General features: G+C 42.6%; 1 protein-coding gene across 3 annotated transcripts in view; it reads left to right on the top strand.

Annotated features, from left to right (window-relative positions):
* Positions 1-10,855, top strand: part of Ralb (RAS like proto-oncogene B) — a 42,155-nt gene extending 31,300 nt beyond the window's left edge. For all 3 annotated transcript variants that reach the window (XM_046456866.2, XM_046456863.2, XM_046456864.2), the window contains 3 exons: positions 1,969-2,177; positions 6,647-6,824; positions 9,298-10,855. In XM_046456866.2, coding sequence (XP_046312822.1) covers positions 1,969-2,177; positions 6,647-6,824; positions 9,298-9,417 — 507 coding nt within the window. In that variant the 3' untranslated portion in view covers positions 9,418-10,855. The remainder of the gene's footprint in view (positions 1-1,968; positions 2,178-6,646; positions 6,825-9,297) is intronic.
* The last annotated feature ends 3,343 nt before the right edge of the window (positions 10,856-14,198 follow it).

The raw sequence follows: 14,198 nt of genomic DNA, 5'->3' as shown, positions 1-14,198 counted from the left end.
CTTAGGTTTTTTTTTTTAATGGGATGCATTTTTTCACGATACTCTTCTAAAGTCTCATAAATTAATTAAGTTCTTTTTCTGGGTGTCTTCACTAGCAAATGAATATTCAGGTAGGCTCATTCGCTTCGGTTTTTCTGTTTAACAGCTTTCAATTCTGTCTGTCCTTTCAAGGTGCCTTTTTGGCAAATGCCTACATACATCAAGTTGCTCTCCCTGTTTCCTTGGAGCTCTGGTGCCTGGCTGCACAGTATCTCATGTGAAATCCTGTCGCTGGGCATTTGGGAAGTTCTTAATCTTCTGCAGTCACACTCAGTGCCACAGTGAATTACTTGGTATATTCTTGTGCAGGCTTTCTGGAGCTTAGATTCCTAGAAGCAGGATAGCTGGGACGGGGTAAGGAATTTTTCTTATTTTATCAGCTGTTGACAAATTTTTCCCCAGGGGAATTGTCCTGTTTCCCATTTCTGCTCGCAATGTACGAGAGTCCTTTCCCCTAGAGTATGTTGTCAGACTTTTGGAATTTTGCCAACTGGTTGGTGAAAAATGAGGTCTCAATGTAGTTTTAATTTTCACTTTTTTAAAAACTAGTGGGGATGAACATCTTTTTATGTGTTTAGCACCGGGTATCTATTTTTTAGTGAATTGTTTATGTCCATTGCCCACTTTCCCCTAATGAACTGTCGATATTCTTCCTCTGTTTCTGGGAACTCTTTATATATTAAAGACATTAGCTCTTGTACTATGGATTCAGATATTTTTTCCCTGTATGTCATTTGCCTATGTTTGTGGTATGTTGCGCTAGCTCTGCTAAAACTTTTTTTTTTAACAATTTTTTTCTTTTCTTTTTAAAATTTTTTTAGTTGTACCAGCATCATTTAATTTTTAAAAATACATTGTCCTTAACTTAGTTTATTTCTTGATTTTTAGAATCATTAAGATTACTTATTTTATACACACCAATATAAAGAAGATAGCTTTGGAATAATATCATTATACTAAACAATACAACTACTGAGAGGAAGTTTCATATTTCTTTGACTTTTTTGTCCTTAGTTTTTTTTAAATATATAGATATTGATGGACCTTTATTTTATTCATCTATTTTTATGAGGTGCTGAGAATAAAATATATATATTTATAAATAAAATATATATATTTATAAATAAAATATATATATTTAAATATATATATTTATAAATAAAATATATATATTTAAATATATAGATATTGATGGACCTTTATTTTATTCATCTATTTTTATGAGGTGCTTTATTTATTTAATATTTATTTTTATATGGTGCTGAGGATTGAACCCAGTGCCTCACATGTGCTAGGCCAATGTTCTTCCACTGACCCACAACCCCAGCCCTACTTTTTCATGTAGTCTAATTTATCAATTTTTTCTAACATCACTTCTGGATTTTGAGTCTTAGTTAAGAAGGCCTTCTCTACTTCAAGGTAATAAAAGGATTTCACCCATTTTTTTTATTCTAGTACTTGAATGGTTTTCTTGTTAACATTTAATCTCTGACCCTTTTGGAGCTTTATCGTATTGTAAGCCTCTTGCCAAATTACTTTTCAGGTGAGTTTAAAATTTCTGTTAATTGGAATAAGAACTCCCATTTCTCACATTTTTTAGTGTTCTATCATAATTTTATACTGTACTGACAGTAATAGTGCCGAGTGTTCTGCTTGTGTTTGGTTTTCTCATCTGTAAGATGGGAACATTTGCCCCTGTTGTTTCCAGTCAAAATAAAAAATGGTTGAACGTAGCTAAAAAGAAGTGAGGTTTTATATAATGCGTTATTTTATTTTATGTTGCCTTTTATGTGGTGTGATAATTACAGGCACCCACTGAGTACTTAAGCGATTATAAGCAAAGTACTTAGATATCAAATTTTATTTGGGAGCAGCTTTTCTTCTCCTTAACGTCTTGCTAATTGCTGATAATGCTGTGTGTCTCCCCAGTTTGTGGAAGACTATGAGCCCACCAAGGCTGACAGTTACAGGAAGAAGGTGGTCCTGGATGGGGAGGAGGTGCAGATCGACATCCTGGACACTGCTGGGCAGGAGGACTACGCAGCCATCCGTGACAACTACTTCCGCAGTGGGGAAGGGTTTCTGCTGGTGTTCTCCATCACCGAACGCGAGGCCTTCACGGCCACGGCTGAGTTCAGGTGGGTTTGAGATGAAACAGCCCTTCCCCTCCCGCGCCTCACACTTAGAAGCAGCCTGGGGCTTGGCCGAGGAGGAGCAGGTCGAGCTTGTTACTAGGGAGCACTCTGCCCAAAGAGTTTTCTAGGATTTTCTGAATCTCCACACACTGGAGGCCACCGTCGTGATCTCGCTAGGTTTTCCTGTTCTAGATTTCTGCAAGTGAAGTATCTGAAGGATCTTGTCTCTGACTGAGGATGAAGCTACTCCATATCCTCAAGAATGTAACTTTGTTCATATAAATTCTGAGACAGTGATAAGAGTTAGCTGTCTTTGATTTTTAAAATAATTTTACTTATAAATGACAATTTTGATCTATTTTGGTGTTTATGAGACATGGGGAGACAATGAATAGTGTGAGTCAGAGTGACCATTTGTTGCCACGTTGAGGGAAGGACCTGGCTGGCGCCAGACTGTGATTAGACCTGGTCTGAATGAATCTTCCATGCCACTTACCAGCTTTTGATCACGGGCAAATTTACTGAGCATCCAGAAATCATTTCTTTCTCTAAAAATGCAGGTGTTAGTGGAGAAATGAAATGAAACTGTGCATAAGACTGAATTCCATTCTGGTAGGAACTGCAAAATCTGTCATGTCCCTGGCCCCCTCACAGTGCATTCATATGACATGTGGCCTATATGGTGGGATATTTACTGCTGCAACTCATTTTGGAATGTTGCATTTAAAGAAGCCTTAAGTGTGTTTATTATGAAGGAATAAGCGTTTGGGCATCGTTCCTGTGTTCTATGACTTTCTCTTTACATATACCCTCTCCATTTCTTTTATACAATTGCATATTTTCACATACCATACTTGTAAACGTAACTGTATTAGTGAGCTTTCTGTTGCTGTGACATAGTGCCTGAGGTTTAAAAAAAAAAAAGGAAAGAGAAAACATTGATTTTGATGGTTTATTTCATGGTTTCAGAGGTTTCAGTCCATGGTTGCTTGGCTCTGTTGCTTTTGGGCTTCTGTAAGGCAGTACATTGTGGTGGAAATTCATGGCAAAGGGAAGCTGTTTGTCTCATCCCAGCCAGGAAGCAAAGAGAGAGAGAAGGGACTGTGGACCCAGAATGCTCCCAGTGACCTAATTTTTCCCCATGAGGCTCCTCCTCCTAAGATTCTACCACCTCCTGATGGCCCAGGCTGGGGGGACAGCCTTTTAGCATGTGGGCCTTGGGGGACAGCGAAGATGCAAACCATAATAGTATCCAGATGGTATTTGAAGAACCATAACCACAGTCTAACAGGAAAGAAGTAAAGAGATAAGAAAATAAAACCCAAGTAATTCTTTCTTTAACAAGTTCTGATTAGAAAGTAAGATAATCAACCAAAGGTGAAATGAGACCACTAAACATCAGCCTGAGATTTGAAACAAAGCATCAGTGAGCCGGGGGGCCTTGAGGGGTAATCTCAGGTGGTCCAATAGAGAGAGTGGAAGGGAATGAGGTAGGACTTCGATTGTACAGAGTCGGATGTCCCAGGGCTCTGAAACTGTGTGTGTGTGTGTGTGTGTGTGTGTGTGTGTGTGTGTGGTAGTAACTGGTTAGAAGACGGGGACTCGTTCTGAGAAGTCTTATTAATTCTTAGACTTGTCAGACATACTTAGAGGTTTCAATATTGGATCACAGCCCATGCATTCATAATTGTGTTTGCCTCTACGTAGGCCTGTTTCCGTGCTCTCTTGAGGATGAAACAGGACAGACATACACACTGCCTTATTTTCTTCCCTGTGCTGAGCCTTTGATTTCCCATTGCTTCATAGTTCACCAAGAAGGGACGTGCTGAACGGTAGCAGCATCATCTCCACAGGACAGTTTCCCTTTGTCTTGTTCCCTTTGGGTCACCACATGCAGGGAACATTCATGTGTCCTCACAGAGTTATAGCAAGCCTTGCTTCACTGTGGAGGGGGCTTTGGTGATTATGTGGGAAGAGGGGTTCTTAGAAGAAAAAGGATAGATGAATCCCTGAAACAAAAAAGAAAGGGGAAGCAGTTCTCCTGACTTGAGCTCTGGACATTGAGATACACACCTCGGAGCTCTCTGGGTTTCTCAAGCCTTCTGGAAACAGAGGAAGGGAGGTAAATCTTCCGAGCCCTGGTGCTAACTTCAGTCACTGAGGTCTGTTAGCAGTTTTAAACCATAGCATCTCTGTATTCATCTTCTAAATGGAAAGACCCCAGCATAAAATGAAACATTCTTCCCTGAAACTTCTTGGAGAGTATCCTAAAGCTGAGAGAGAGAGTGGGTCATAAGATTCCAGAACTTGATGCTCCCATTCCTGGAGCAGTAGGTTGATTAATCAGGTGTTTATGCCCCTGCAGAACCAATAAGCCAGGAGTGTATCAGTTTTTTACTCTTATAGTTTATATCTGTTGCAACTTCTAAGTGTATTATGTTCTTTTTTTATTTTTATTTTTTGTGTGTGGGGGGCAGGTAACCAGGGATTGAACCCAGGGGCGCTCCACCACTGAGCCCATCCCCAGCCCTTTTTATATTTTATTTAGAGACAGGATCTCCCTGAGTTGCTGAGAGCCTCACTAAGTTGCTGAGGCTGGCTTTGCGCTCACAGTCCTCCTGCCTCAGACCCTTGAGCCACTGGGATTACAGGTGTGCGTCACTCCCGGTGCATCAACGTCCTTGACTCCTGTTCAAATGTAGGTTATAACAAAGCGGCTTGGAGGTAATTTTCAACATCAACTTTTCCTTCTTTTCATTTATCTTAAAATATTTGATATCTGGTACTTAAATTGCCTGTTTTCAGGAATATTTTTAGTATTGTGAAATGTTGTGCTGTCATATAAATATCAGTACAGAGCTCCACAAAATTGTTTCAGAGGGGACTCCTTTTGGAATGTGGAAGTCGAAGTGTCTCTGCTGGTGCTGGGAGTGTGGCTCTGTGGTAGAGCACTTCCCCCAGCATGCATGAGGCCTTGGGTTCCATCCCCAGCACCCAGAAAGTGTCCTATTGAAACAAAATAGTGGGAGTAGAATACTTAATTTTTTAGAAATACTTGGTTTTGATTACTACTTTTAGGTAGGTGATTAATTTTAGTATAGGTAAAATTGAATGCGCTACATATTTTTTTTTTTAGAGAGGACATTTTGAAATACTTTTCCCTGAGCTTTAGAGTACTTTATTTTTGTTTTTTTACTACAGTGGAAAAATGATGTTCATTGGAATATGACTACTGCCTAATGTAACTATCTCCATTCTGTTGCCTGGAACATTTGCTGTGTCTAAGTGGAAACTGTGGGTGGGGTGAACATACAGTTGGTCCTCCATGTCTGTGGGTTCCACATTCTCGGATCAAAAATGTTAGTTAGGGGGCCGGGGTTGTGGCTCAGCGGTAGAGTACTTGTCTGGCACATGTGATGCCCTGGATTCGATTCTCAGCACCACATAAAAATAAATAAATAAAATAAAAGTATTATGTCCAACTATACCCAAAAAATAAATGTTAAAAAAAAAATGTTAGTTAGGCCTGTGATGGTTGTTCCTGTCCTGAACATGTGCAGGCTTTTTTTCCTTATTTCTCTTCCCTGAACACTAGAGTCTAATGTTTATTTTGCATAATATTTATGCTGTATTAGGTTTTAAAAGTAATCGGGACAGAATTTAAAGCATATGGGAGGATATGCGTCAGTTATATGCAAATACCGTACCATTTGATATAAGGCATTTGAGCCTCTGTAGAGTTGGGTATCCTCAGAGTGTCCTGGAATGAATGCCCCTTGGGTACTGAGGGACAGCCATGTGCACACACAGATCTAATTGAAACAGAAATTTCACAAGCCAGTACTTATTATTTAAGATTCCCTTGGATGTTTCTGTTCTGCTATCTCCTATAATCTATTGCACTAAGAAAAAAATTTCTGGTTGTTACTCCCTAAATTGATTTCAAGATCCTCTCAGAGGCTGCTGCCTCCCATATGGAAAACACTAGACCTCATAGTTCTTACAGTCACAAGTCACGTACCCTTTCTGCCCCACCATGGGAATTATTATGGATTTTGTGAGATACTTCTTTTAGCTTGCTTTTATCCCACAGATTCACAGACTTTTCTCCCCCCTCCCCTTCCTTCCCCTCCCTTCCCTTTCCTTCCTTTGTGATTACAAGTATTCACTGGGGACCCTGTAGGAATGCACGATCCTGGCCTCCTATCCAGACATCTACTTCTAGGACTATTGGGCCCCTCAACCTGCACTGTTGTAAAGAGTGCCCTGGGGGCTTCTGATGCAGACCAACTAGGAACCAGACTTGGAAACACTCCCTGGCTGGTGGCTGCCCCCCCACCGCAGAGTGCTTCCTTGGCACATGCCCTAAATGGAGCAGTTCTTCTGCCTTAGGATGGCCTCTGTTGGGATGGTTGATGAACTCGGTTCTTACTGTGGTTTTTTTGGATGCTGTACTTTTGTTGTAACAACAGGGAACAGATCCTCCGCGTTAAGGCTGAAGAAGATAAAATCCCATTGCTTGTCGTGGGAAACAAGTCTGACTTGGAGGAGCGGAGGCAAGTGCCCATTGAGGAGGCCAGGAGTAAAGCGGAGGAGTGGGGCGTGCAGTACGTGGAGACATCAGCCAAAACGCGGGCCAACGTGGACAAGGTAGGCCCGTGCCCTGGGTGTTTTCTTGGAAACAGGCTTGGGCCTTGACCAAACAGATACCTCACTTGGTTTTGAGGCAACCATTTATGGAAGCTGGACAAGGACTCTGGTTCTCCAGACATCCATGCCATGATAGTGAGAGGCACTGGGCAGGTCTGACCCTGTATCCAAAGCAGCCCATGGAGACCTTTCTCCTCGCCATGAGGATTCCTTAGAGGATGCTCATCATGGGCCGTCTCTGGAGGTCTGGTGAGATGATGTGTGGATTGTGAAGACAGCGAGGACAGACTCTGCTTCCCTGTGCTCCCCGCCCAACAGCCTGTGGCCTGGGGAACAGGGCTGGCTGTGTCAGGCTGCCGCTTAGTTAGCCTTGAAAGAAGCATGATGAGTCTTGCCTCTGCTCCTGTTGAGTTGCTGGTCTGTTCTTTTCACCTTCTGTCCGTGCACAGAGCCGAGGTTCCTCCTGTAGATGGGTCTCTCAGTAGGATCTGCCCTCAGGATCCAGCTCTAGGTCCCTTTTCTCTCTTACCCCATCCCCAGTGTTCTCTCACTTCCGCTTCCTGAGGCTCACAGAAGAGTTGCCATGGCAAGGAGGAATGCTGATTTCTACTGTTAGCTTTTTTTTCTTTTTTCCTTTTAAGTTAAGGTGGTTGCTGCACAGCGAAAATAAGCAAGCATGAAGCTGAGGCTGTCCCTGCTGCTTTGCCCTGTCCCTTGCTCTCCTTCGTGACCCCTATTCCTGTGGCACCTGAGCGCTATGTCTGTTGTGCAGCGAGCAGCAGCCAGCCCCCCACACCCCTCCTTCGGGGGTCCCCAGGGTTTCTCACCTGATGAGGGGGAGATTTTAACCAGGCTTTCCTGGCGCTTGAGGAGATGTCAGAGGGACACTGGAATTTGGATGCCAACTCCGAGGGCCTATATTCGGAGCCCCAGGTGCCGTGTGCAACAAGGGTCTGCAGTTGTCGGCTGCAATGAGAGGTGTATTCAGTTGTCGCCTGCTTTTCTTTATATTGTTATCTCAATTCTTACATTGATTCTGATGCTACTCAAAATCTCCCTCAGATGATTTCCTGACTGAGGAACATGCAGGAAGTGCACACCTGTGCTTCATTTAAAAAAAAAAATCAGGATCACTTCACAAAACTGCTGATGTGTGTTTTTTGGTGGGACAGGGAGCAGGGTGGGAGGTGGCTGTCACACTGCTGTCATTTCCCCCTACGGTTGAACCAGCTTGACCTGCCAAACAGGTACCAGCAAACACTTATAACTGGCAGCATTGTAGTCACTGGAAAACACTTTAGATAAGATCAGCAGTGAACGGCTTTGTCATCATTTTAGCTGGATGCGCTCCACGCCCCTCCTCTTGCCTTTTGCTGTTTGGATAAAAAGAAAAACCTGTGACATTGGGAGTTGTTCACTGTTGCTTTTATGGGCCGTGTGTTTCCTGAGAGGCTGTCAAAAACGGGTGCTTAGGTCAGCCTGATCCAGTTTGAGGTTCCCTCTTCTGTGCCTGGGGCTTGAGTAAATGTGCACGTGGAGTCCCACACTCCAGAGAGTGAAGAGGAAGACATGGCCATGAAAATAAGATGGGAGCCTGTTGTGTCATACACCTGTGCAAAAATAAAGCCCACGTTCCCTGTCACACTCAGTCTGTGAGGTCTCAGGGGTCTCTGTGGGAGGCATACATTGGCCACTGGCTCTGCTTGGTCCTCTGGCACAATTGCAGAGGACAGAATCCAAACTACTGTGACACATGATCATCCCCAGCCAACTAAAGGTCTAACCCTAACCCTAACCCTAACCCTAACCCTAACCCTAACCCTAACCCTAACCCTAACCCTAACCCTAACCCTAACCCTAAAGGGTCTAGTGTCTCCAGTTCTTGATGAAGTTCCTCTTAGCTAACGTCACAAGGCCCTGAGCGTTGAGTTGGGGTGTACTTGGGGAAGAATAGGGCAAGACACTGCTGGGGACCGGCTGGGAAACTGTCGCACAGATGCTCTTCCGGCCTGCGTAGGTCCCCACGGGGTGAAGAGAGACAAGTATACAGAGCAGCGCCATCTTTTCTGGTGGTTGAAATGCTAGAAAGTCTGATTCCCACTGTCGCCCTCAGGTTTATGAACTTCACACATGTAACAGATCTGTTCTCTGCAGGAACGCTTTAACCTTCATTATACTTACTGTAGAAAAGAGTTTATCCCTTGAGAGTAGCTTTCAGGTTATGGAAGTGACAGTACGATTCTGTCCTGCGCTTGGCCAGTTGTGTGGCGGAGCACAGATGTCTGCTTTACGGGATCAGGATACATTTCTGAGGTCAGGTGTCCTTATTTCCTCTAGACCCTTGTTTCTGAATGCATGTGGTTTTGAAGCTGAAGTTTGGGGACCTGGAGGCTGTAGCAGTGAACTAGGTATCCTGCTTAGTTGTTTCATTAAAATCATTAAATGACTTTTCACCCTTTCTCCCCACTCCCAGGTGTTCTTTGACTTAATGAGAGAAATCAGAGCAAAGAAGATGTCAGAAAACAAAGACAAGAATGGCAAGAAAAGCAGCAAGAACAAGAAAAGTTTTAAAGAAAGATGCTGCCTGCTGTGAAGGCCGGATGGTGGGGGAGACCCCTGCCGCCAGAGACACAGGGCTGGGGCGCACGGGAGGCTGTAGCTGGCTTCCGGTGTGCTTCCTGCTCTCCCAACCTTATTCACCTGTACTTCTTTAAATGGGGACAAATAGTCATGAATTGGTGGCTGGAAGAAGAAACAATCCCTTCTCCATGCAAAGGAGTGGCTGCCTCGCCAGGACTGTGGCGTTCTGTCCTTCCCGAGTCCTGCCCCTTCCTCCAGGGCTGAGCTAGGATATAGCTCTAGGTAGGAAACAGTCAAGTGTTCATTAAAAAGAAAGAGTATTGTCACAGCATCTTATCCCCCACCCAGGTTTTTAACATTACCCTCTTTTGTTTTGAAATAAAATGTTTTATTTTACTAGGCTTCGGAAGGAGGGTGCTGAGGTAGACCCCCCAACCCTTATCACTGTAACAATAGTACTCAGAAAATCCATTGGGCTCTCATGAAACTGAGATTCTAAGGTTTTTAAAGACAAGTTTCTAGGAGATATCCTGCGGATCTGAAGCATAGTTAGAAAAGTGAACTTGAATTGGGCTGGAGAGGTCAACATCATGTTTACAAATCCTCCTCACATATGAAAAATAAAAGTAGCAGGTTGTTTTCTTCATGTTTAAATTCTGGCCATTTATAGTCTACATTGTCTATTTTTCTCCTGCTCTGTCCCGATTGTTGTGTGGGAACTTTTCTCTTTTTTTGTAGTCTAGGTGAAGACTCAAGAGCAGTACTTTATGATGACACGCCTTTCTGATGGGATTTCTTGGACGTCTTCTCCATTTGCAGGCCCCTGTTCTGCACTATAATCACGTCCTCGTTGTCTTGATCACCTTCACTCTGCCTGCAAAGGTCGAGCAAGGCTTCTCTCTCTCTCTTGTCAGTGTCACAAAAATTCTTCTGGAAAATGTGATGAGTTAAAATCGTATTCTAAAATCATGAAGCCAGAGCCTTCGCTACCTCTCAGAGAATTGCTCTGTGATTCTAACTTGAGTTAGAACAACTGGGGAGAGAAGAGAAGCCACTGCCTGGTCACCTCTGAGAAGTGACTGCTGTTTCTAATGTAATTCTTGTCTGAAATAGTCAGGTAGGCAGTTAGAAAAAGATTTTTATTGATGAGCTGTTGTTAATCTTTCTTACTGTTTCAGTATTCTAAATTCAGCAATCAGAAGAATTCTCACCAGGAGAGGAGGACTGTGGTTAAAGCCTGGTATTTTGTGGGTTTCCCCCCATTTTTCAGAAGTGAACATTTCATGTTTTGGTTGCCAAAAGTGAATTGGAGTGGGGAGAGAGTGGGAGCCTTTGAAATTTATATTATTACAGAGATTCGGGAAATTATGATCTGACCCCTGCAAATCGGTCTTGTATCACCTCCCAAAGAATCGTGGGCTTTTTTTGAATTAAAAAAAAAAGCAAACAAACTTTTTCAAGATTTTGGTCTTTTGATTTTATTGTCCTGTCATACATGTGAAATGTAAGTAGTAAGGGAATTGATGGTAAGTTTTTCATTATTGTTCTTATCAGATGATCTGTAATAACAGACAAGCTTTATTTCAATCAGTCCTTTGAATTAGGAAATACAATTATAAACAGTGATTTTAACTTCATCCTTTCCTTTGGGAGAAATCACTGCTCTTCTTAAAATTTAAAAAGTGAGAGGTAATTATATTCTCAAATTTCTGAAACCTTTATATTTTCATCCTTGTTTGCCAACCTATTTGTCAAGAATAGGTACATTTAGAATATGTATAGATGAAGTAATGATAGTGTAAATTTTAAAAGAAGGCATGAATTATTTCATGCTAGAGAAATCATATTTGGTATGCTAGTATATTTCTACAATTATATTCAATTGGATAGCGGTCAGAAATGGATGTTCCTAACAAAATAATTTATTATACACATGAGATTCTGTGCCATAGGAAAATAAAGAAGCAATGGCGTATATAAATTTGAAACAGTTACTGAATGATTAGATACTATACCCTTAGCTTAGCAGTAAAGTGTTCATTCTAGAAATACTCAAGCATCTCCCGAGGGTCAGGCTGGGATGTGGTGATGAACAAGACAGGCCAAACTTCCAGGAGCTTGTTTGAGTGAGGAAACAAATTGAAAATCTTAGCAAAAAGGCTCTTAAAACTGGGTAATGTGATAGAGCTGTCTCTAGGAGGTAGAGCTTAGATGTGGTGTTTGACAGGTTTCCCCAAGGGAGTGACACTTAAGGTGGGACCTCATGACCTGAAGGAGAAGCCATGTTAGTGGGGTGAACAGGAGCTTTCTAGACTTGGGGACAGCTATCCAAAGGCCCTGAGGTGTTCAGGAGCAACCAAAACACCAGTGTATGGCTGGAGTGTATTGAGGGAGGAGTAGAATGATAGAAAAATACAGTTAACTGTTCATGATCCCATAAAGTAACTTGGGGAAAATACCTGTAAGTGTCCTATTTGATCAAATCTAAGGACATTAATAACTGCAGGACAACATCATAATTTATATACCACTAAAAACCCCGATGCCAATTAATGAAACCATCCTGATTTTACCCTCATAAAAGTGCAGAAGGAAATGTGTATTTTATATAAGGTGAGTAATGGCATATAGATTTAAATCAAATGGCAGTAAATGAAATATAAAATTCATCTCCATTGTCCTGGAAGCTACATTTTATTAAAGTACCGTAAAAAACTTTCACAGTCCTTTAGCAAGTCTGAGAGTGCATTACTTGTGGTCTTTATTTCACTTCCTAGTTTGGCTTGGAGTAGGATTCTGGGTTCATAGAAGCTTCACAGTGCATAAAAATTGATATTGCAAAATATTATATATTAATATTAGAATAAACTTCATTTTGATATTTTTAAAAATTTAATCAACTTGTGCTTCAACATTCTAACCGTTTCTGCCCCCAGATCATTCACTGTGCACTCCTGCATTTCTGAATAATATCCTTGTGCCACTATTCGTTGATTTTCAATCTCTGACATTTCCAGTGAGGACTGGACTCAGGAGATGAGGATTCAGCTTCCTGCATTTCTGTAACCTACTCCATCCCGCTGTCAACGGTAATATCACTGTTTTAATTCCTTTCTCAGTGGCTGCCATATCTTTTTAAACTATATATTTAAACTTCTGTTTATCATCCTTTTTTAGTGGGGTACCAGGGATTGAACCCAGGGACACTTGACCACTGAGCCACATCTCCAGCCCTATTTTGTATTTTATTTAGAGACAGGGTCTCACTGAGTTGCTTAGGGCCTCACTTTTGCTGAGGCTGTGATCCTCCTTTCTCAGCCTCCTGAGCCTCTGGGATTATAGGCATGTGCCACTGCACCCAGCTCTGAATCTCTGTTGAATTATCAATCAGCTCTCAGCGTATGTTTCCCTCCCAGCTATGGAAGGTGAGCAGTTAACGCTCCTAACTTCGCCCTTGACCTTCTCGGCAGCTCCTCCTTCTCTTACACCTTTGCTTTTCCATTATCAAGGTGACTGACAGGTGTATTCCATCCAAAATCCAGACTTTCGTGCTTCATTCTACAAGTTGAATACCAGTCCACAGTGATTTGATTATTCTGACTCAGATAAATAGGGCCATTGCCGAGGCAAGCCTATGTGGCAGTTGCATTTCCTTTACAGTTCAGGGCCACCACTCTAAGGACAGTGTTCCTAGTGTCCAGTGAAGGGGACTCTTTCATCGATTGCTGGAATCATGCCATAATTTGGCTTGCTTCATCTCTGGACTGTTTCATGTGCATTATGCCCCTGCCCCGACCCTCCACCTTGCCTGAAGTTTGAGTGATTTTCTTTTTGAGTGACTACATACTCTTTCATGCCTAATGCCAGTTTCTTTTGGTTCCTTTCCATTACTTGGAATCTGCTTCCATGCTCATTTTTCTTAGAGCTTGTTGATTGACCAATTGATGTAATTTGTTTACTGATTGTTTTCTAGGTACTGAGAGTTGCTTTTATTGAACACTTGGGTTAATTCCACACTTTCCTGGCCCTCCCATTTCTTTTATTGGTTTTCACCCTCATTTTGCTGGAATACATTCTCAGAAAGAATGTGCTGGAGGTAAACTTTCACAGTCCCCTAGCACCTCTGAGAGTGTGATTACTTTGGGCCTTTATTTGATTGCTAGTTTGGCTTAGAATAGAATTCTGGATTCAAACTCATTTACCCTCCAAACTTGAAACGCTTAGCTCCAGCGTCTTCAAACATCCGTTGCTGCCAATCAGTCTGGTGCCATCCCAACCGTTGTCTCCTTGTGTAGGTTCTCTGCCTTTCCCCTCTGTCTCAGCTTTCCACCCCCATGACAAAACAGCTGAACTAACTTAGGAGGAGGAAGGGTTTGTTCTGGGTCTTTTGCATGTGTCATTCTGTGGTTGGTTGGCTCTTGTGCTTTGGGGCCTATGGCAAAGCAGCATGCCATGCAGAAGTGTGGGTACAGGAAGCTACCTCATGGTAGCTGGAAGGCCGAGAGAAAGGAAGAGGCCAGTCAATATCTCCTTCTAAGTCCCACCCCCATTGACCTAACTTCCTCCCATGAGTCTCCACCCCTTAAAGGATCCATCACCTCCCAGTAGTGCCACAGGCTGGCAACTAAGCCTTTAGCATATGAGCCTAGTGTGCGGAGGGCACTCATTGAGACCAAAACACCCTGTCTGTCCACAGTCACTGAGACCCTCCTTGTCCATAGTGTCTGAAAGGACATGGTGGTGGAGCTTAGCGTGGGCCTTGGTGATCCATCCTGCTCAGAGATGGCTCCTATC

The sequence above is a fragment of the Marmota monax genome, unplaced genomic scaffold (assembly GCF_021218885.2).
Source record: "Marmota monax isolate L192 unplaced genomic scaffold, Marmota_monax_Labrador192_F-V1.1 WCK01_AAM20220418_F8-fsc00121, whole genome shotgun sequence".
Taxonomy (NCBI): domain Eukaryota; kingdom Metazoa; phylum Chordata; class Mammalia; order Rodentia; family Sciuridae; genus Marmota; species Marmota monax.
Note: the sequence above shows the minus strand (reverse complement) of the source record. Positions and strands in the feature narration are given on the sequence as shown.